We start from the raw sequence: 22,580 nt of genomic DNA, 5'->3' as shown, positions 1-22,580 counted from the left end.
TTCTGGGGAAACCAGTTGGTTTTCTGGTCTGAGGTGTCTGGTCCGGAGAGGCCAGGGAGTGAGCAAGGTGAAGATCCAGCGTGCCTGGGAAGGAGGAAATTTTCCAACTCGCAAGATCAGAAGCAAACGTATCTGGGGCAGGGCTTCTCACCGCCTTGGGTTAGAACACAGCCTTGAGTTTGAACCACTTCTACCAGGATGAGGTGCTTCACTTCTCCGCACCTCAGTTTCAGTCTGTAAAACGGAAATAATACTAATAATAGGTGTTGCAATGATCCAAAGAATCCACATGTGTGAGGTGTTGGCCATGCAGGCAGGGTCCCTATCAGTGGTGACAATTATTGTTACTAACATTTGGAATGACCTTCCAGGTACTTCCTGGCGGCAGGAATGACAGAATGACAGTATGCCTGATGGTTAAGAACACAGACTTGCCAGAGAACAAATCCAGCTTTAAGATTAACACCATGTATAGACTTCGGGCGCATTTGTCCCCCTCAGCCTCAGTTTCCCCAGCTATAAAATGGAGATAGTAATCTTCTCATTAGGCTACTGTAAGGATAAAATTAACGTGTATAAAGTGTTGAGCACAGCTCCTGATATCCAATAATCCTCTCTCATAAGCCAGTTATTTTCCTGTTTTTGCCCAGAGAGGAAAGGGTCTGGCTGAGACCTTTAACCTCTGCCCTCCACCCCATAGCAGAGTGGGGGGGGCACATTTCCCCGGTCTCTGGGCGGGTCTCTGACTCAGCTCAGGGCACCCCCTCCCCTTGCCCAGCTCCCCAAACCGGTTGGAGCCCTTCTAAAGGGCTCATTAGAGGGGAGAGGCCCCTATCTCCATCCCCCCCCACTTTCTTTCAGGATTCCCGGGGTTTCGGCCTTAGGGAGGCGTTTATACATAGGTGATCAAGATGTCTAGCCCTCTAGGGGATAGGAGCGGAAGGGGGGCGTTGGAGGCAGAGTGGGGGTCGTGATGCTGGGTTTTCCAAGGGTGGGGCCGGTGGGGCCGGGATGGCCGGATGCCGTGGCCGCGGGCGGGGCAAGCTGGTCTCTCCCTCCTCCTACGAGAGCTGTTGGACCTGTTGTCCCCCCCTCCACTTCCGGGCTGCTGGGGAGGGGGACAGAACAGCTTCTCTCCTCCCTCTTTCCCAGCCACCTGTCCTGTAGACAGAAAAGGCAGCGCCAGGAGCGCAGAAAGACGCGCGCGCCGCAGCCCGATCTGGTGAGGGGGCAGGGGCTGCGGGGGAAGAGGGGGCTGGAGGCTCTCGGCCTTCTGGGCGCCCGGGGGAGGAGGGAGGCTGGAGTTTGGGAATCCAGCTCCGGGGAGGAGCAGAGAACGCAGACTCTCGGTTTGTCTAGAGAGGGAAACTAGGAGCCATGACTGCTGGATCCGGGAGTGAGAAGGCATGGGCGCTACTCCCCGCTACGCTGGAGTCGGAGCCAAGTCTACCAGGCTCGGGAAAGGAGGGTACGGGAGCCTGGACGCCGAAGTCCCGGAGGGAGAAGGAGATGGGGTCGCTTTAGGGTGGTCTATGGCTTTGTGGGTAGCTGCTGGGAGGGTCCAAGGCTAGACACTTTGGTAGGAGGGAGAAGGCCAGTAGGGGGCGTGCTAAGACCCCGACTCAAATTCCGGTCGGGTCTGGCCTTCGGGGGTGTGGCGGCCTGGGAGCCATCGAACCCCGCCCCTAGAAACTCCAGGCCACGCCCACGATCGCTCAGTTCCAGACTTTGATCTCTTAGGCCCCGCCTCCTGGAGCTCTGGTCCACGCGCCCGAGTCGTCTGGAGCTGCTCTGGCCCCCGGGCCACACCCCCACGCTGCCAGGCCACGCCCCCGGAACTCAGGGGCAGGCCCACTCCGCTGGAGCCCGGAGCGGCCTTGGGGACGCCGAACGGTCCGGAGGAGGGGTGCCAGCCGCCTACGGTACCGGAGTGCGACGCAGAGGACCGTCCCCATGGGGCTACGCAGCCCCAGGTGCACGCCGAGGACGCCCACAAGCCGGAGGCCTCCGAGGCCCCCGAGGAGCCCCAGAGAGTGAAGGAGCTTCCCAGCGGCCGAGGAGCTGAGCAGCAGGCTGAGGAAGAGGAAGAAGTGGGAGAAGGCAGCAGCACGGAGAGCAGCCGCGACGCGGTGAGGGACCGAAGGAGGGGTCACGGGGGGCCCCAAGAGAGGCGCTTGCGGGTGACAGAGACACAAAGGGACAGGTATAGAGAGATCTGGAGACAGGGAGAAAAGGACAAGGACCCAAGACAGAGACAAAAAGACCAGAGACAGAGACTCAGAGAGATGAGGATAGAGACACAGAAACCCAGAAACAAAGGACACAGATACTCAGAGAAATGGAGAGACAGAAGTTGTGAGAAAGGAAAATACTCTGAGAGGGACAGACATAGCGATTCAGAGATAGAGACAGATGAATCGGAGAAACAAAGCCCAGAGAAACAGAGTGAAAAACTCAGACCCGGGGAGAAAGAGAGCGAGAGAGCCTGCGCCTCCTCCCAGGCCGGGTGACACCGCACCTGCACCCCGCCCCCACTTGGATAACTGGGCGTGGAAAGTGACTGGGGCTGTCGTGGGAATGCGGTGGGGGACGCGACCTACCCAGTGGCTGCGAGGGTGAGTCCTCCCCTCTTGACCAGTCTCACCCTTCAACCTTAGGGGGAGGCTCCGCCCCCAGCACCGGTCCCCGTCACGCCCCCGGCATCCGCCCCACCTGGGGAGAAGGTGCGAGGGGCGGCGCGGAGGCTTCGAGAGCAGCAGCTAGAGGCACTGACCCGCGTGGCGCTGATGGAGCAGCGAGTGAAGGAGCTACAGCGCCAGAGGAAGGAGCTGAGGATCGAGGTGAGGCGCGGACCTCGTGAGAAGTCTGGCCCCAGCTCCAGGGGAACCCTCAAGGCCAGGCTCCCAGGCCTTTCCTCCTGCGGGATCCGATTCTTTAGGCCTCCAGCCCTGTCCTGCCTCGGAATCCAAGAGCTCAGACTCCCAGGCACCCTACTCGGCTTCGGGCGTCCGAGTGCCTCGCCTCCACCTTCCTCGGACCCAGGCCTCTGGGCCCCAGTCCTTGCATTCTCTCCGCAGATGGAGGTGGAAGTGGCCCTTCTGCGGGGTGAGCTGGCTGGGGAGCGGGTGGCTGCCCGGCGCGAGGAGGAGCAGCTCCGAGAGCTCCTTGGACAGCAGGTGGAAACGGAGCAGGGCAGCCGGGAGCAGCGGGAACAGGTCTGTTTGTCCTGCGGGCACTGCCCCACCAGTTTCCTTCCTTGTGGGACGGATCCTCCTGGTGGTGCTCCTGGGACCCGAGCCCCAGCACTGGGTTCCTCCTCCCTCCCTGATTCTAGAGCCTGAGTCATTGCGAGGGGGGGGGGGAGGGCTGCGCTTGGGGCTCTCCCTTTGCCCCGCCTCTGGTCTTTAAATGTCATACTGTGAAAAATGTCAAACTGACAGACAAAATAGTCAGATGCTGGCCACGTGTATGGGCTCACTGGCTTCAGCAGGGATTAATCTTACTTTTTTGTTTCCTATCCCCCAGTTTGCTTCCCTGTCCCCAGTTTTATTTATTTAAAAAAATTCTTTTTATGTCTTTATTTTATTTTGAGAGAGAGACAGAGCATGAGCAGGGGAGGGGCAGAGAGAGGGAGACACAGAATCCGAAGCAGGCTCTGGGCTCGAGCTGTCAGCACAGAACCCGATGTGGGGCTCGAACCCACAAACTGTGAGATCATGACCTGAGCCAAAGCCAGATGCTTAACCCACAGAGCCACCCAGGCGCCTCCCCTGTCCCCAGTTTTAAAAGCCAATCCCAATATGATATCGTATGTAAATCATTTAAGAACCTATTCATTCTTTATTTTAATTAAAATGTTTTGATGTTTTTATTTATTTTTGAGAGACAGAGCATGGGGGCGGGGAGGGGCAGAGGGAGAGAGAGACACAGAATCCCAAGCAGGCTTTAGGCTCTGAGTCTTCAGCGCAGAGCCCATTGTGGGGCTTGAACCCATGAACTGCGAGATCATGACCAACTGAGCCACACAGACGCCCCCTAAGTTTATTTATTTTGAAAGAGAGGGAGAGCACAGGGGAGGGGCAGAGAGAGAATTCCAAGGAGGCTCCACACTGTCAGCACAGAGCCCAATGTGGGGCTCAATCCCACAAACGGTGAAATCATGACCTGAGCCGAAATCAAGAGTTGGAGGCTTAACTGACTGAGCCACCCAGGTGCTCCTAAATGTTCCCTGATTTTTGTGGCTTATCTTAAGCTCCTCCCCCACCCAGGAAGTCTTGGATCACCCCCGTAGAAATTGCTCCCGACTCTCAGTTCCCAGTCTCCATGCTCCCCTGCCCTGATGTCTCAGTCTGTTCTGAGTGTAACCGGCCCAGCCTGCACGAGAGTGAGCCAGACAGATTGGGTCCCTGCACTCTTGGCGCCAGCACCCAGGCGGGCTTCTGAGTTCTGGCTGGCCCGGCCCACGCCGGCCTCTGTGTCACTTCCTGTGTCCAGACTGTGGCTGAGAGCCCGGCTGCTCTTTCAGGAGCAGAAGCGGCTGAGCCAGGAGCGGGATCGCGTGGAGGGTCTTCGCCAGAGACTCCAGGAGGCCCAGGGACAACTCGACTCGCAGCCAGAGGACCAGCGTGAGCGGCTTCTGCAGGGAGTACAGGAGGTCAGCTTCCTCTGGATCCTCTCGGGGACCTGAGGTCCGGGCTGCTCCTTCCTCAGGACCCAGACGTCCAGGCCCTCAGTCCCCTCCTCCCTCCCTTAGGAGTTCAGGCCCCAGCCCTGTAAGCTCCAGGACTCTGGAGTCTAGATCCTCAGGCCCCTCTTACCTCCTTGATTGGGGCTCCTGGCCCCAGCCCACTACTCCCTGTGCCCTAGGGGTCCAGGCCTCCAGCCTTTTTTGCATTCCCACCCGCAGATGAGGGAGCAGCTGGATGTGGCCCAGCGTGCCTACGAGGACCTAGAATTCCAGCAGCTGGAGCAGGAGAGTCGGCGGGAGGATGAGGACCGGGACAGTCCCGGGGCCCAGACCCTGGACCCCAAGGTCCGGGAACTTCAGGCCAGCGTGGCACAGCACAGGGTAAGTCGGATCGGGCTGGCCCTGCCTCTCTCGGCGTTGCCCTCTGTTCCCCTCCATTCCATGTCTGGCCCTTTCTCTGTCCTCCTTTCCTGCCTGGATCCCGTCCTTCAGAGCAGTAACAAGCATTGATGTTTATTGAGCATTTACTATGTGCCAGGCCCGGTTCTAAATGTTTCATGAATCTTTCTTTGCTCATCGAATACTTACAAGAATCCTAGGAGGCAAACCTTACCTTCTCTCCACTTTATAAGTGCAGAAAGTGAAGGTCAAGGTGCTCAAGGAAACTTTTCCAAGGTTGCTCAGTTTATAGAGGACAGAGGTGGGATCTGAACCCACTCGGTCTTCGCCTCTGCTTCCCAAACCGAAGTCCAAAAAGAGAATCCTGCCGGTCCTCTCCGGGAGTTTAATATTCAAGGGTAGGTCAAGTCCAGCTGAAAAAAGTGACATGTTTTGACTATATTTAACACAAAGTTTTCTGAAGTTTCCGATTAGCAGGATCTGACGTGGGTCTCCTTTGCCTTACTCCATTTCTGGGTCTCTGTCACTGTCTCTTCTCACTTCCTGTCTCACACTGTGTCCATCTGTCTCTGTAAAGTCGTGTCTTGTCTCTTTTCTCTGCATCTTTCTCTTGGGGTCTGTCTCCGTCTCGGTCCTTCTTTTTTGTATCTATTCTGGTTTGTTTCTCTGTCCCTTTCTCTGTTCACCACGACTCTCTGGGTCTCCATCTCCCTCGGTCTCTGTACATCAGATCCTCCAGCCCCTCCAACACCCCCCCAGGTCTCTTCCGGACCCCTCAAAGGGAAGAGGACACCAGGGAGCCTTACTCGGAGCCCCCAGTTTAACTCTGAGGCCCCAGCGCCCACCCCTCCCATCTGGGTGCCCAGGGTCTCTGTTACGGGGTCCGGCAAACCCCAGGCTCCCTCGGAGGACATGGCTCTGTGGGAGCGGCTGGGAACCCTGGGGGCAGCTGAGTGACCAGGTCACTCCGGTGTGCCCTGCAGCGCCGCATCCAGGTCTTAGAGGAGCAGCTCAGGTCGCTGGGGGAGCAGATGGCCGCTGAGAGCAGGGGGCTGAGCCGGAAGAAGGAGGAGGCCCTCGAGGCCCTGACGCAGGTAAGTCCTCCTGGGAGACCTGCCCAGCTGTCCTCTCTTCCCCCTGGGGGCATCCCGTTGCCACGCAGCACCCCGGGAGGTCTCCTGGCGTCAGAGAAGGCCACTGCGACAGCCCATTTCGACTGCGACACGGGAACTGGTGACCGCTTGCTCTCCCTCAGGAACGGAGTCGACTGCTCCAGCTTAACTGCCTTCAGGGGCCCCCTGGAGGGGACTTCTCTGAGCCCAGCCAGGCCCTCACTAAGGTATGCGGGATTTCCAGTGGGATTTCCAGCACCGCCAGCCCTCCCCCCTCAGACCCAGGAGTTCAATCCCAGCCTCTTCTGCCTCCTTCAGGAGTCTGGGCCCCACACCCTTCTCCCCTGGGATCCACATTTCTCAGCCCCCAAAACACTTTTTCCCTTTTGGACCCCGGAGTTCAGGCCCCCGCCCTTCCCTCCTCAGGGACCCAGTCGTCTCTGCCCCTAGCCCTTTTTCCCTAAGACCAGGGCCCAGCTCTCTTGTACCCTTGACCCTTTGTTTTTCCATCTGAGAAATGGGCTGATGCTGGAGCCATGGGCCAGAGCACCCAGGAACAGGTAGGTCCACCTGTGATCTTTCCAGCTCCCATTAACCTTGACCTCTTCTCCTGAAGCTGCTGTTCACGCAGAAGACAGACCGGCAGCTGCTGGTGCTGCAGGACCCCGCCGCCCACTCTGCCACCTCCGCTTCTTCCTGCCTGTTCTCCGTTCACAGCTCTCTGCAGGTACCTCCCCCCAGTGTCTCGCTGTCAGGACATCTCCAGAACTTTCTCTGTGGCTTTCCCTGCCCCGGGAGCGTGGGGGAGAGGGACCTGTGATCCAGGGGTATTTTAACTTAATTTTTATGAGGTTCAAGCTTCATGTATCAATTTTCTTTCTTCTGCCTGACATCCTACCACTCCCCTGGCAAAATGGAACTAACTGGGTGCGCCCAGGAGGGCATTTTATTATTATTATTTTTTAAGTTAATTAATTTTTTAATGGAACAATTTTCTTTTTCATTTAAATCCAAATTCGGTATCATATAGTGTAGTGATGATTTCAGGAAGAGAATTTAGTGACTCATCACTTACATAGACACCCAGGGCTGGTCCCAACAAGTGTCCTCCTCAGTGCCCTTCACCCAGTTAGCGCCCCCCCCCGCCACCCAACACCCTGCCAGCAACCCTCATTTTATTCTCTGTATTGAAGCGTCTCCTATGGTTGCCTCCCTCTCTGTTTTTATATTATTTTTGCTTCCCTTCCCTTATGTTCATCTGTTTTGTATCTTAAAGTCCTCACATGAGTGAAGTCATACACGGCATTTTGTCTTTCTCTGACTCATTTCGCTTAGCCTGATACTCTCCAGTTCCATCCACGTAGTCGCAAATGGCAAGATTTCATTCTTGGTCGCCGAGTAATACTCCATTGTATTGGGCTCTTTCCATACTTTGGCTCTTGTTGACAGCACCGCTATAAACACTGGGGTGCATGCGCCCCTTATAATCAGCACTCCTCTATCCTTTGGATAAATACCTCGTAGTGCAGTTGCTGGGTCGTAGGGTAGTTCTATTTCTCAGTTTTTGAGGACCCTCCACGCTGTTTTCCAGAGTGGCTGCACCAGTTTGCATTCCCACCAGCAGTGCGAAAGGATTCCTCTTTCACCCAGGAGTACATTTTAAAAGCAGCCAGTCAGGGCAGATTGATAAGAAGGCCTCCTCTCTCCGCCCCACTGGCCCCAGGCCCCCTCCCTAGACAGCTACTTGTTTCCTGGGTACCCCTGCTTCCAGATCTCCCTAACCCTGGGGGTCCCCACTTATTAACAGATTACCATTCACTGAAAGGGTTGTTGCTAACTCTTTAAAATGAAACAGAGTAGGGGCGCCTGGGTGGCTCAGTCCATTAGCGTCCCGCTTCGGCTCAGGTCATGATCTCACGGTTTGTGGGTTCAAGCCCCACGACGGGCTCTGTGCTCAGAGCCTGGAGCCTGCTTTGGATTCTGTGTCTCCCTCTCTCTCTGCCCCTCCCATGCTTGTGCTCTGTCTCTCTCTGTCTCAAAAAAAAAAAAAAAACATTAAAAAAAAATAAAATGAAACAGAGTAGAGAGTGTCAGAGGTGGGGGTGAGTATTAGGTGGAAAGTCTTGTGTCAGGTGTGCAGCTGCGTGGTAAGCGCTTACACGTTGGTAGCTCTCATATCACATGAGTGTTTTTTCAAAAGTGTGTATGTCAGCTCCTCGTTGGCTTTTATTTTCTAACTTAACACTCTACCATGGAGATTGTTTCCTACTGATAGATTTAGAGCTGCCTCATCATTTTTAATGACTCTAATGATAACAGGATAAGCAATAGTAATGATGACAGCTGACATTTGTTGAGTCCTTAGAAGTGCCAGGCACTGTTTTCTTTTATTTTTATATATTTTTATTCATTTATTTATTAAAAAAATATTTTTTACATTTATTTATTTTCGAGAGACAGACAGAGACAGAGCGTGAACAGGGGAGGGACAGAAAGAGAAAGATACACAGATTCTGAAGCAGGCTCCAGACTCTGAGCTAGCGGTCAGTCAGCACAGAGCCCGATGTGGGGCTTGAACCCACGAACTGTGAGGTTATGACCTGAGTCGAAGTCAGATGCTCAACGGACTGAGCCACCCAGTCGCCCCATATGTAATTTTTTTTAATGCTTGTTTATTTCTGAGAATGTGAGAGAGAGTGTGAGCTGGAGTGGGGCAGACAGAGAGGGAGTCAGGGGATTCAAAGCGGGCTCTGCACTGAGAGGGGAGAGCCCGATGCGGGGCTCGAACTCAGGAACCGTGAGATCATGGAACTGTGAGATCATGACCTGAGCTGAAGTCAGTCGCCTAAATGACTGAGCCACCCAGACGCCCCCCAGGGCTCTGTTTTAAATGCTTCACACAAATTCACTCATTTGGTCTTTGCAGTAATATTACCAGGTGGGTTCTTGCCTCCATTTTTTTATAGGTAAAGAAATGGAGAAAGAGGGGTGAAGTAGTTAAGTAACTGGAATGCAGCATGGCTGGGATTTGAACCCGGGCCCTGTTTTCAGGGCCCTGACTGCTCCAGGCTCCGGTGGGGCACAGAGGTCTACGTGGGGCCATTGAGCCAGCCCTCCCTCTGCCGATGGGGATTGGAGGCTTTTGTAGTTTAAGCAATGCTGTTAGGAATACCCGTGTGTGCGTGTGTGTGTGTCCTTTTTAGTGCACACAATGATACCATTAGTTAATATTAATTATTATATTGTCTGATGTAATTATAGGCACATGTAACATGTAATATATGATATTTCTTATTAGTTAATGTTAATAACAATCATGATTTTTCAAAAAATTTTAAATGCTTTTATTTATTTAAAAAGTTTTTTTAATGTTTATTTATTTTTGAGAGAGAGAGAGACAGAGCATGAGCAGGGAAGGGGCAGAGAGAGGGAGACAGAATCTGAAGCAGGCTCCAGGCTCTGAGCTGTAAGCACAGAGCCTGACGCGGGGCTTGAACCCACGAACCATAAGATCATGATCTGAGCTGAAGTAGGATGCTTAACCAACTGAGCCACCCAGGCGCCCCTAAATGTTTTTATTTTTGAGAGAGAGAGAGATAGAGAGAGCAGGAAACACAGAATCCCAAGCAGGCTCCACGCGCCAAGCTGTCAGCACAGATCCTGATATGGGGGCTCGAACTCACAAACAGTGAGATCATGACCTGAGCCAAAGTCGGACACTCAACGGACTGAGCCACCCAGGTGCCCCAGCAATCATGATTTTTGAGTGCTTCAGGTAGGCCAGGGTCTGCTCTAAGCCATTTTATCTTATTCATTCATTCATTCATTCATCCATCCTTTTTAAGTAGCTCCACGCCCAACATGGGGTTGAACTCACCACACCGAGAGCAAGAGTCACACACTGTACCCACCTGAGTCAGCCAGGTGCCCCCTAAGCCATTTTATCGTTTTGAAGCTATTATCTGGGCATGAGAAGCAGTCACCTATTGGCAGTGTGACATGGTCCAATCTAATACATGGATCAGAAAACCTTTCTGTCTAGAAACAACATTCCCCCCTTTGCTCAGAAGAACCCCCGGAAGTAGGTCCCATTATTATCAGGGGAAGGGTTTGCAGGATTTCCGCAGGGGAAATTAACTCTCCAGCCAGCTCCCCGGGCAGCCCGATAAAGGTGAAGTGGCAGCCCCGTTGCCAGGCACCGCGGCTGAGGATAACTGTGACCCTTAGGAGCAAATTGCATGTCTATAAATACTTGCTGGGAGGCCCCGTCCATTCCTCTGGAGTTGTCACCTGAGCTCTCGGCTCCCGTGGGTCTCACACCCACCTGGCACCTGGATGTCACCTGGGGGACCGTTCCTGGCACTCCCCTGTGCGCTCTGCGCAAGGTCACTCACATAATCCTTGCACCAACCATGGCAGGGTGGGGAGACACTCACTTTACAGAGAGGAAGGCAAGCCTGGGAAGACAGGACTGGCCAAGGTAACCGGCCCCACCCCCCGCCCCAGCCTAACTAGATTAGAACCAAGCCGTGCCTTTCAGGATGCAAGGGCGTCTTAGGAATCCTTCGGAATCCAAGTGGCCACCGTGGCTAACACTAGCTCAGGGGGCCCGGCTGGGGACCCTGGGGCACTTGATGAGCCCCTCGGCTATTTATTTGCTCAGCCAGGTAAACATAGACAAGTGGATAAATGAATGCATGAGTCAACACATTACACAGTTCCTTGCTCCTTCCTCTCTGTGCCTCCAGGCCCTGTTACATCCCTCCCCAATCTCCTCCCCTTTGTTCCCAGGATCCCATGATAGCTGAGGGCACTGACTGCTTGGGTTCAGTGGTTCTGCCATTTCCTAACTGGCTGAACTGCGACAGGTCTCTTTGCTTCAGTTTACTTAGCGGCCAAATGGGAATGATAACAGCACCCATTAATGGCTAAGGTGCTCAGCATGATGCCTGGCACATAGCAGGTGTTCAGTGAATGTGCTGCTGTTACTGTGATTATAATTACAATTATTAGTATTATAATTATTAGCGCCTGCCCTCCACCCACTCCCACCCTCCTCTCTGGTTTTGTGACCCTAGACCAGCCTCTTCATCGATGTCTCTCTCCCTCCATCTTACTTTCTGTCTCCCAGTAATCTGTTTCCTGCACAAGAGCCAGTGATCTCGACCCCTCCTACTTCGATCCTCAACACCAGAAGCTGTCAGCGGCCCCCTGAGCCTCCTCAACCCAGCCTATGAGTCCGTCCGTCCGTGATGGGGCCCCTGCCTACCCCTCACCACTGTCCCCCACACACGCTCTGCTGAGCTGCAGGCACGCTGACCTGCCAACATTCCATACTGAGGAGCCTGCCTCAGGGCCTTTGCATTTTTGGTCCTTCTATCTGAAACACTGTTCCATTCAGTCTTCCCTGGCCAAGTCTCTTTCTTTGGGCCTTAGGGTCAGCATCCAGACCTGGCCTTCCAGTTGGAAGGTGATCCTCCTTTCTGATACCTTATATTCTTTGCTTACTGCAATTTCTGATGATGTACTTATTTGTCTGATATTTATTCAGTTCCTACAGCATAAGTGACATGCAGACAAGGGCTGGGTCCACCTTGCCCACTCGTGTCTTCAGTGCCAGGTATCTAAGGTCTCAGCGAGGATGTGCTGGAAACATCTGTTGATGCAAGGAAAGGGTGAAGAGACACCGGGGCTCAGTTTCCTCCCTGTGAAGGGGAATAAAACTTTCCCAGCTCCCTGGGCTTTTAATATATTTTTTAAATGTTTATTTACTTATTTTTAAGAGAGAGAGAGAGAGAGAGACAGTATGAGTGGGGAGGGGCAGAGACAGAGGGAGACAATCCCAAGCAGGGTCCATGCTCTCAGCACAGAGCCCGATGAGGGGATTGAACTCCTAGAAACGTGAAATCATGACCTGAGCCGAAACTGGACACGTAGCCGACTGAGCCACCCAGGCGCGCCCCCCCCCTTTTTTTTTAAGATAACATGAGTAGGGCACCTGGGTGGCTCAGTCAGTTAAGCATCCAACTTCATCTCAGGCTGTGATCTCCTGGTTTGTGGGTTCGAGCCCTTTGTCAGGCTCTGTGCTGACAGCTTGGAGCCTGGAGCCTGCTTGGGATTCTGTGTCTCCTTTGCTCTATGCCCCTCCCCCACCATGCTCTGTCCTGGTCTCTCAAAACAAAATTAAAGATAACATTAGTATAGGAAACCACATGGAGCCCTTGCACAGCTTCATGATTACATAAGAACACTCTGGAACCACCAGCTGTGTCAGGAGGGAGACCTAAGAGCTGCTCCTACGGAAACCCGCCTCATACGCCTGAATGATGACCGGTCTGCCTCCTGGGGAATGCCCACCAGCCTGGCCTTTCCTGCATCTGTAGTATCTCTCTTTCCTTTAAAGTTCCATCAGTTAAATGTTTGTCCCTAATCACTGTAGTTTAGTCTTCCTGTTTCCTCCTCCTCTTCTTCTTCTCTTTCTTCTTTCTTCTTCCTCCTTCCTTCTTTTTTCTTCTTCTGCTTAGTGGCTATATGTTTTAAAGTCTTTAATCTATGGACTTCCCCCTCTGTTTCTTTTCTTCATCCCCTTTGCAGTTTATTTAGGGGAAGAAGCCAGCTGGTTGTCTGTTTCCCAGGCAGGGGGTGCCGATTCCCGCACAGCGGCGGTCAATGTCCTCTCTCTGCCTCTTTGTATTTCCTGTGAAGTTGACTGTGGGGGTCCCCCCGCCGCCCCCACCCCTGAGCAGATGCAGGGTCAGCGTTTTGCGAGTCTTGCTGGACGTAGTGTGCCTGTCTCCTTCGCCTGCATTGATGCCTCCATCTATTAGTTTCTGGTAAATTTCCAGTCTGTTACTCCTCTTCACTGGTTCATTGCAATACTTCTGTAGAGAGAGAATTGCCGTCCTTTACTAGTATTAACTCGTGGATTAAATATCTTGATGCGTCATGATCTATAGCAGTGAGTATCCTTGCTGGTGCTCCAATTACGCAGTGTATAATTTTTATTATTCTTTTTTTAAAAAATATTTTATTTGGGGAGGCACCTGGGTGATTTAGTGGGTCAGGCGTCTGACTCTTGATTTTGGCTCAGGTCATGATCTCATGGTCGGAGAATTCGAGCCCTAGGTGGGGCTCTGCACTGACGTGCGGGCCTGCTTGGGATTCCTTCTCTCTCTCCCGCTCTGCCCCTCCCCTGCTCGGGGTCTCTCCATCTCTCAAAAATAAAAGAGTAAACATTAAAAAACCCACACATAATTGTTTTAAAAAGGCTTTATTTTGAGGGCGGCTCAGGGTCTTCCTCTTTAGTCTTGGCTCAGGTCATGAACTTGAAGTTTGTGGGAGCTGCTTGGGATTCTCTCTCCCTCTCTCTCTCTCTCCGCCCCTATGTCACTTGTGCACATGTGCATGCTTTACCTCTCTCCAAATAAATAAACTTAAAAGGATTTTATTTTTAAGTAATCTCTACACCCAACATGGGGCTCGAGCTCACGATCCCAAGATCAAGAGTTGCCTGCTCCACTGGCTAAGCCTGCCAGGTGCTCCTATTTTTTTTTTTTTAATATTTGTTTATTTTTGAGAAAGAGAGGTGGGGGAGGGGCAGAGATAGAGGAGACACAGAATCTGAAGCAGGCTTCTGTCTCTGAGCCGTCAGCACAGAGCCTGATGTGGGACTTGAACCCACAAACTGTGAGATCGTGACCTGAGCCAGAGTGGGAAGCTTAACTGACTCACACAGGTGCCCCCAGGTGCTCCTGTTTTATTATTCCTTATTATCTCTGCAGAGTTGCTGTTTTTTCCTTTTTTTAAGCTTATTTATTTATTTTGAGAGAGAGAAAGAGAACAGTATGAGCAGGGGAAGGGCAGACAGAGAAGGAGAGAGAATTCCAAGCAGGTTCCGCACCATGAGCACAGAGCCCGACGTGGGGCTCCATCTCGCAAACTGCAAGACCGCGACCTGAGCCAAAATCAAGAGTCAGACACTTAACAGACTGAGCCACCCAAGGCGCCTCTGTTTGTTTCTTTTGAAAATGATTTCAGCTTGCTTGCTTTCTTACTGTCAAATAAGTTTACTTTCATTTTTTTAGTAACTTTTTATTTTGAAGTAATTTAAGACCTACAGAAAAACTACAGGCACAGTAGAAAGAATACGTGCATCCCTGGCATTCGGGTTCTGTAATTAACACTTGACTGCATTTGACATTTGCTTTATTATCCCTTTCTCTCTGTGTGCCCACACACACACACACACACGCACACACACTTTATTTTCCTTCTCGGCAGCATGATTCCCCTTTACCCCTAAACCCTTCCTACATTATTACCTAAGGTCAAGGCCACCCTCTTGCATAACCACAGGGCAGTGATCAAATTCAGGAAACTAACACTGAGATAATACTATTAAAATGACCAGATCTTATTCATATTTTGTCAGCTGTTCCACTGCTGCTGCTGTTTTTTCCCTCCAGCGAAAACCAAACAAAATAAAACCAAAGTTTTTTCTGGTCCAGGAGCACAGGTTACATTGGGTTGTTATGTTTATTTTTTTCAAAGCCAACATTCCCCTGTTCAGAGTTTGAAGGGTATGGCAGGGTATTCATAGAGATCACTCCCCCGCCTTGTTTCCATCCAACAGTCCACCTCCTGGGCACAGCATGGGTTACCAGTTTATTGATTTATTTTGAGAGAGAGAGAGAGGGAGGGAGGGTGAGCGAGCAGGGGAGAGGCCGAGGGAGGAAGACGGAGAATCCCAAGCAGGCTCCATGCTGTCTGCACAGAACCCGACACCGGGCTTGACCCACGAACCACGAGATCGTGACCTGAGCCGAAATCAAGAGTCAGCCGCTTAACCAACTGAGCCACCCAGGCGCCCCATTTAAAGTAAACAATCCAGTGGTTTTTAGTATATTCACAGGCAGTGCAGCCATCCTCACAATCCATCTTACTGCCTTTTCATCAGCCCCAGCAGGAACCCGGCACCCTGTAGCTGTCACCCCTCAATTCCCCCCTCCCCTGGCAACCACTCATCTGCTTCCTGACTCTAAAGCTGCCATTCCGCACCTTGCACTGTGTGGTCCTTGGGGACTCGCTGCTTTTCCTCAGCATCATGTGTACCGTCGCTCTCTGATCTGAGCCAGGTAGCTACTGGTTTAACTTGGCGGTCCTCCGGCATAACAGCCAGGACTGAGTGCCTCTCCCTGTGCCCATCGGCCTTGTGTGTTTGTTGGCAGGGCTCCATCGGCCTCCAGAGGACTGGAAGTCTGCCCCGGAAGAGGGGAGAGAGAGGGAGCCAGAGGGGATCCCCCCGACCTCTGTCCCTCCATTGTACTGGTGAGGGTCTCCCCCGCCCCCTCCACCAACATACTTATTCCCACACACCTCCTTACCCACCACCGCCCTTCCCTTCCCGGGACACAGATGGAGGAATCCGGATGCCTGTAGGTGGAGGGCCTCAGATGAGGGAGAATCCTGGTCCCCTAGCCCCAGCCCTTCTTTCCCAGGACCCCTGGAGACTTCGGCCCTGCCACCAGCATCGGGAGACTCTGGAAGACACCCACTCTATCAGCTGCTGAACTGTGGCCCCGGGAACAGGTGAGACGTCAGGGAGAAGGTGGGGAGATGGGAAGAGGCCGGGCCACTGGAGCCTGCCCTGGTCTCTGTTCCCTCCTCCCAGCTGTGGGGCCCTCCACCCAGACATCGCCCGCATGGAGCGGCTCCTGCAGCAGGCTGTGGCCGAGAGGGAGCGACTGCTCAAGGCCAGGGTGAGACCCCGGCCCCTCCCGCTTAGAGTCAGGAGATCCTATTCCAGCTTTCTCCCCCAGTCAGACCCAGGGGTCCTGCCCTCCAGCTCCTCCTCCCTCAGACCCAGGGGTCCTGCCCCCCAACCCCTCCTCCCTCAGACCCAGGGATACAGGCCCTCAGCCCTTTCTCCCTCAGACCCAGGGCCCAGGCCCCCAGGTCCTCTTCCCTCAGACCCAGGGGTCCAGGCCCCCAGCCCCTCCTCCCTCAGACCCAGGGGTCCTGCCCCCCAGCCCCTCCCCCCTCAGACCCAGGGATCCAGTAAGTTTTTCCCCACTTCTTATTGGTTAGCATCCTCATTGACTCCTTCGTCCTGAACCCACAGGAAGGGATGAGAAGGAGCACAGAAGGTTCCTCAGGCCCTGCCGTACCTGCCATCATGGTCAGTCCGCCCCTGCCCTCAGCCTCACCTCCCTGCTCTGTTTCTGCCCCAGCCTCTGCCCTTTCTTATCCCCCCCTCTCCTCTCCTTCAAAGGCATAGAAAAGTGCCCAGGCCTTGGCAAGGGGAGGGGGACTGAAAAGGCTGGTTTCTGTTCCCACTTATATCTGTGACATGTCCTCGTGTAACGTGCTCTACTTCTCTGTGCCTCAGTTTCCTCTTTTATAAGTAGGAGACAATGTCAGCAGTTACTTTAGAACGAGGGCAACTATATGCCAGGGCTTTCAAAACTTTTAAAAATGGGTTCAATTCTTTGAGAAATCTGTATTATACAAATATTCGAGCATATGCAGAGGTAGAATAGATTGTAAGCCCCTGTTCCCCAACATGCAGCCTCGGTGATTATCAGTTTTTTTTCAAGATTTTTTTTTTCTTAAGTAATCTCTACACCTAGCGTGGGGCTTGAACTCACAACCCCAAGACTGAGAGTCACACTCTCCATCCACTGAGCCAGCCAGGTGTCCCAGTGATTATCAGTTTTGAATCTTGTTTGACTTGCCAGCTTCATTTTATGGATCCCTCACCTACTTCCCACCTTGCACTGGAATATTTTAAAGCATTTAAAAAAATGTTCATTTATTTTTGAGAGAGAGAGAGAGACAGAGCATGAGCAAGGGAGGAACAGAAAGAGAAGGAGGCACAGAATCCGAAGCAGGCTCCAGGCTCTGAGCTGTCAGCACAGAGCCCGATGCGGGGCTTGAACCCACAAACCGTGAGATCATGACCTGAGCCAAAGTCGGACGCTTAACCGACTGAGCCACCCAGGCGCCCCTTCACTGGAATATTTTAAAGCAAATTCAGATATTGTGTCATTTCATCCATACTTCACTGTGTATCTCCAACAGATATGTTTTCTTTTTACCATAACAAAAATCCCATTGACATACTTTATAAGATGATTAATTCTTATTCTAATGTATGACCCATATTCACATGGTTCACGGGTTCAGGTCCTGCGTCGGGCACTGTGCTGACAGCCTGGAGCCTGCTTTGGATTCCCTGTCTCCCTCCCTCTCTGCCCATCCCCATTCATGTTCTGTATCTCTCTCTCTCAGGAATAAATAAAAACAGTAAAAAAAAGAAAGAAAGAAAGAAAGAAAAGAATCCTCCCTCCCTACTTTTTAAAAAATGCCATTTATTGGTGGAAAAAAATTGAGTCATGCATTCGGTGGAGTTTTGCACATTCTGGACTCAGCTGACTGTTCCTTATTAAAATTTGATTTTTACCTATGCTAATAGCATGAATACAAATACTTTGGATTGGGGGAAGTGAGGGTCGCCCCATTGTACCTCTGGAGGCACAAGCGTTTTCTCTTGCTGAGAAGACTTCGAATCTCACTCTATACTTTTCCACGTGTACTGATCGAACCATATTTTGTGAATTTATTTTTCCCTGTAAACGAGCACTTTGTTCCCAACCCGGTTTTTGTTTTCTCAACCATCTGCCCTTGCCTTATTTTTTCCCCCAACCAATATTTATTTAGTGCCTACTGTGTGGTAGACCCTGGGTTACAGCAGTGACCCAAATGACAGCCCCTGGGTGGAAGCTGGCGTTTAGGGAGGCACATAGGAAAACCCAGCGTCAATAAGTAAAATAAATAGTGTGTCAGGTGCTGATAAGAACCAGGGAGTAAAATATACCGGGAAGGGCAGTGGAGCCTTCGGGCTGTCAGCATGAGCTCTGCCTCATTAAAAATGAAGCGGTCCTGCTTTAGAGCGTCATCATTTATTCATCAGCTCCCCGCTTTGTGCACGGTTGCGCGTCCCCCCAACCCCCACCAATGTAACCCCAGGCTGCTTTCTTGTGCGCATGCGCAAATGCGGGGACCCGGGTGTGGTTGTGGATTCGCACCTGGAATCGTGATTGAGGGAGCGCAGAGCCTGGCCTTTAGCTTGTTCTTGAAACAGCCCCATGAGGAGGTTGCTGTGATAGCCCCGAATCCCCGAGAGGGGCAGGGGTGCGGTGGGGGTGACATGGTGGGCAGCGGTGGAGTTGTGAGCCCCGCCACCCTCTGTTCTGGATTTGGGGTCCCCGCTCTGCCACATCCTCCCTGGGTGACCGTGGTGAGCCACTTCCTCTCTAGAAGCCTCAGTTGCCTCATCTGGGAAATGGGAACAGTAGAGGTTTGTTTTGTTTCTTTTTTGAGAGGAAACAAGGTGACCACTGTGATCCCTTCACACAGTGCTGAACACGAGAGTGAGGGCTTTCATACACGTCAGTGACCGTTAGTGTAACTGTCTGGATTTGGCGACAGGACCCACAGAAGATTCCAGGACCCACTGGCTGCCGTTTTAACTGCTCCTTCCCCTTGCAGCCTACCCCCCCTCGTCCCCCCCCATCTCCATGCAGTGAGTCTCCTCTGTTTCTCAACTTTCCTTGCACTGGCCTCACTTGTGTTTCCTCAACTCGATTTCTGAGCCCTTGATTCACAAGGCGTGGTCCGTGGCCCAGCAGCACTGGCCCGCCTGGAAGACGGCTAGACACACAGAACCTTACACCCACCCATACCGGACCCGAGGTGGCATTTTTTTAAATTTTAATTTTATTGTATTGTATTTATTTTAGAGAGAGAGAGAGCATGGGAATGGGGGAGGGGGCAGAGGGAGACAGAATCTCAAGCTGGCTCCATGCTTGAGAAGGGGCTCCATTCCACGACCCTGGGGTCATCACTCTGGCCAAAACCAGCAGACTGATTTCAGTTGGGACATCAACCTACCATGCCCGCCCACCCCCCCACCCCCCCGTGGCTGCATGTGACAAAATCCCTAGGGGGTCTGCCTCTGCACTGGAGGCACACCACTCTGAGCCTCGGTGTGACTGTGGGGATCATACAACTCTTTGCAGGGAAAAGAATAGGTGTGATCAGGCTGGGCCTTATAAACAGTAGACACTTTCATGGCCTTCATTCTTCTCCCTTCTGTGGCCACGAGAGAGAGTCACTCTGCCTGGTGAATCCTGCTGCTGTCACTTCTAGCTGTGTGACTTGGGCCTAGTGACTTAACCTCTCTGAGTCTTGCTTTCCACATCTGTAAAATGGGGGTAATGATGTACTTACGTCCCAAGAGGGTTTGAGGGGCAGGGGGATTATACATCTAAAGCGCTTAGCACAGGTACTGATCGCTGATTTCATCACAAGAGTAACGACCATAGTAGTAGAAACTGCTCTCAAGTATTGATCATTTATTTGGTCCCTGTTTCACAGTATATGAGGGTCCCACAGGGCTCCCTCACTTCTCTGACATACCTCTTGTGTTTCGGGGTGAGCTCTGGGGGCAGGAAGACCTGGGTTTGTGTTTCAGCTCTGCCACCTGGGGGCTCTGTGAGACCCTGGGTGGATTAGTTTATATTTTGGTGCCTCAATTTGCTCCTCCGTACAATGGGGCTCCTAGTAGCCCGGTCCCAAGGGCAGTCATGGGGAGTCAAGTTGTTGCTGCCAGAAAGCCCTGGGCAAGGTGTCATAGTCCGCAAGGGTGGCTGCCGGATCATGATCATTGTCATGATTGCCACCATTGATACTGCTGTTGAAGGCTGCGGCGGGCCTCACAGGGGAGCTGCAGCCCACCCCCTCCCTGACCTTGGATGTCAGCCGCCCCCTTCTCTTCGCTCCCCAGGCACCGCCCACGCCCCCACCCTGCCCCCCCGGCCCTCGGGTCTTGGATCTCCGGCAGCACCTGGAACGCTGGGGCCACAACCCGGACAACTGCCCGCATGTGAGGGTGTCCGGGGGCTGCTGCCGCGGGTCCCTGGTGAAGATGGGCGGCCGCATCAAGACCTGGAAGAAGCGGTGGTTCTGCTTTGACCGCCAGGCCCGCCGTCTGGCCTACTACGCGGGTAAGCCGGGCCTGGCCGCCTGCGTCCTCGGGCCCCCAAGACCCTGGAAGTGGCCACTCCGGAGGCCTCCCCCACCGGACACCTAACAGACCCGCTCCCTCCTGCCCTTCTATCTTAAGCCCACGAGTCTGGCTCCCAAGACTCCATTCCCCAGTCGTGTCCAGTGTCCCTTCCAACCTCAACCTTCACTCACCTCCCAACCAGGGTATTTTAGGGACCTTCAGACTCTGTCACCAGTCCCTCACCCCAGCAGCAGTCCTGGGACTTGGGTCTAGCGATCCCGCCCTGACACACAGATGCGCACCTCTCATTGGCTGTTTCTCCCTCACCTCCCCCCATCAGACAAGGAAGAGACCAAGCTCAAAGGCGTCATCTACTTCCAGGCCATCGAGGAAGTCTATTACGATCACTTACGCTGTGCCTTCAAGGTGAAGCCCTCACGCGGTCCCCCCCCTCCCTCGTGCCCTCCAGTCAGAGCCCCTACAGTCAAACATTAGCTTGTCCCTGGGAAAGGCCACCCAGACACCGCACATCAGGGTACTCCATCCAGTCTCTATGGCTCTCAGCCCCTGTTGTTTTTCTTGGGGCAAAAGATCTAGAGCAAAAGTTCGGTCAGCTCTGATGCCAAGCTGGGACTGAGTGAATGAAGACGGCGGGGAGAGGACTGAGGCAGCCTGGGCGCATCTAAAGGAGATGATGGTTTCTCAGCCTCTGCCCGTAGTGGCCAAATGGGAAGGGGCCGCGTGGTGTCACTTCATACTCTTTTACCCTAGAGAACACAGGAATTCGAGATTTGCACAAGTGCAATGCCAGAATGTAAATGTTGGCAACTGGTATAGTATTAAGAAAGCTCTGGAGAGCAGCTGACTATGGCCTTTTCTTTTTTATTAATGTTTATTTTTGAGAGAGTGAATGAGGGGGGGGAGAGAGAGAGAGAGACGGAGACAGAGAATCCCAAGCAGGCTCCAGGCTCTGAGCAGTCAGTTCAGCACAGAGCACGATGTAGGGCTCGAACTCACAAACTGTGAGATCGTGACCTGAGCCAAAGTCAGGCACTTGACCGACAGTCATCCGGGTGCCCGGACTATCGCCTTTTAGAGCTTAGGTTGGAATCCCAGCTGTAGGACATCAGGAAAGTGACTTCTCTTAGCTGGCCTTATTTTTCTCACCTGCAAAATGGGCACAGTTCAACCTGTTTCCTCAGAGTTGAGAAGGTTAACAACAGGCAGTGGGTGTAAGGGATTTACTCAGTTCAGGGCTGGCAAGTAAGTACTTAATAAATGGGGTGTAGATACTAGCTTTCCCCAGTTATAAACGAGGGGAACCTAGATTTGGGGAAGGGAAAGTTTGAAAGTTTGTATTTCTACTACATAAGGACATGAGTCCTCTTTTTTATGAGTCCTCCTTTTAAATTCCTCCTGCCCCCACATTCTAACCCCCCAAATGTTAATTCATTTGCTCTTCATAACCCAGTGAGGTAGGTAGCATTATTTACTAAGACAATGGGGAAATTGATTCAGAGAGTCTAAGTGACGTGTCCAGTGCCACAAAGCACGTAAACAGCAAGGCTGGGATTCGAACCGAAATGCCCTCTTAGCCACCTTCACTCTGCTGCTTACTCCAGAGCCCCAACCCTCGCCTGACGTTCTGCGTGAAAACCTACGAACGCCTCTTCTACATGGTAGCACCGAGCCCGGAGGCCATGCGCATTTGGATGGACGTCATCGTGACCGCCGCGGACGAGAATCACGCCCCCTGAGGGGCCACGCCCTCTCGGGGGACGTCCCGGCGAGGCTCCGCCCCCGCCCCGCCCGCTGCCGGAAGGCCTGGGCCCGCCCCTTTGGAACTTCCGGGAATCCTGCAGGTGCCGCGGCTCGGCGGGCCGAGCCTTGGCGTTAGGGGCTGCAGGTACCTTCCCGCTGCGGGAAGCCAGCCCCTGGGCCGTGCCCGGGGCAGGAGGAAGATTGCAGGGGCGGGAAGGAACTATTTATTGGTGCTCCTGTGATACCGAATTAAACACGGAGGAAAACAAATGATTGCTGCCGTGGTTTCTAGCACAGGTCCCTAGGCATGACGTCCGAGTTATAGGTATCCGTGAGCGCTAAGCGTCCCATAGCTGGTTCTCCTCTCTTTAGGATTGGAGGCCTTCATCTTTAAGGTCAAGGCGGGGAGAAAGAGGTGGGGAGGCATGCGTCCTTAGTCTTTGGTAATTTTGCTGTTTTTAATTTGTGCCCCCCCCAAGGCTCCACCTTTTGTGACTTGACTGAGCTGTTCTAGGAACTTCTAGGCTCCTGTCCTCCAGGCCTTGGCACATAA

The 22,580-nt window shown here is 52.9% G+C and overlaps 1 protein-coding gene across 1 annotated transcript; it reads left to right on the top strand.

Moving 5' to 3' along the window:
* Positions 1–1,140: 1,140 nt before the first annotated feature.
* Positions 1,141–22,297, top strand: PHLDB3 (pleckstrin homology like domain family B member 3). Its single transcript, XM_029926043.1, has 17 exons — positions 1,141–1,222; positions 1,360–1,468; positions 1,741–2,129; positions 2,658–2,840; positions 3,078–3,215; positions 4,526–4,654; positions 4,907–5,068; positions 6,070–6,180; positions 6,342–6,425; positions 6,815–6,925; positions 15,426–15,525; positions 15,696–15,786; positions 15,869–15,956; positions 16,319–16,375; positions 20,045–20,264; positions 20,607–20,692; positions 21,889–22,297. The coding sequence occupies exons 2-17, from the start codon at positions 1,378–1,380 to the stop codon at positions 22,021–22,023; spliced, it is 2,175 nt and encodes a 724-aa protein (XP_029781903.1). The 5' UTR covers positions 1,141–1,222; positions 1,360–1,377; the 3' UTR covers positions 22,024–22,297.
* The last annotated feature ends 283 nt before the right edge of the window (positions 22,298–22,580 follow it).

This window comes from Suricata suricatta, chromosome 16 (genome assembly GCF_006229205.1).
Source record: "Suricata suricatta isolate VVHF042 chromosome 16, meerkat_22Aug2017_6uvM2_HiC, whole genome shotgun sequence".
NCBI classification, from domain to species: Eukaryota; Metazoa; Chordata; class Mammalia; order Carnivora; family Herpestidae; genus Suricata; species Suricata suricatta.
Note: the sequence above shows the minus strand (reverse complement) of the source record. Positions and strands in the feature narration are given on the sequence as shown.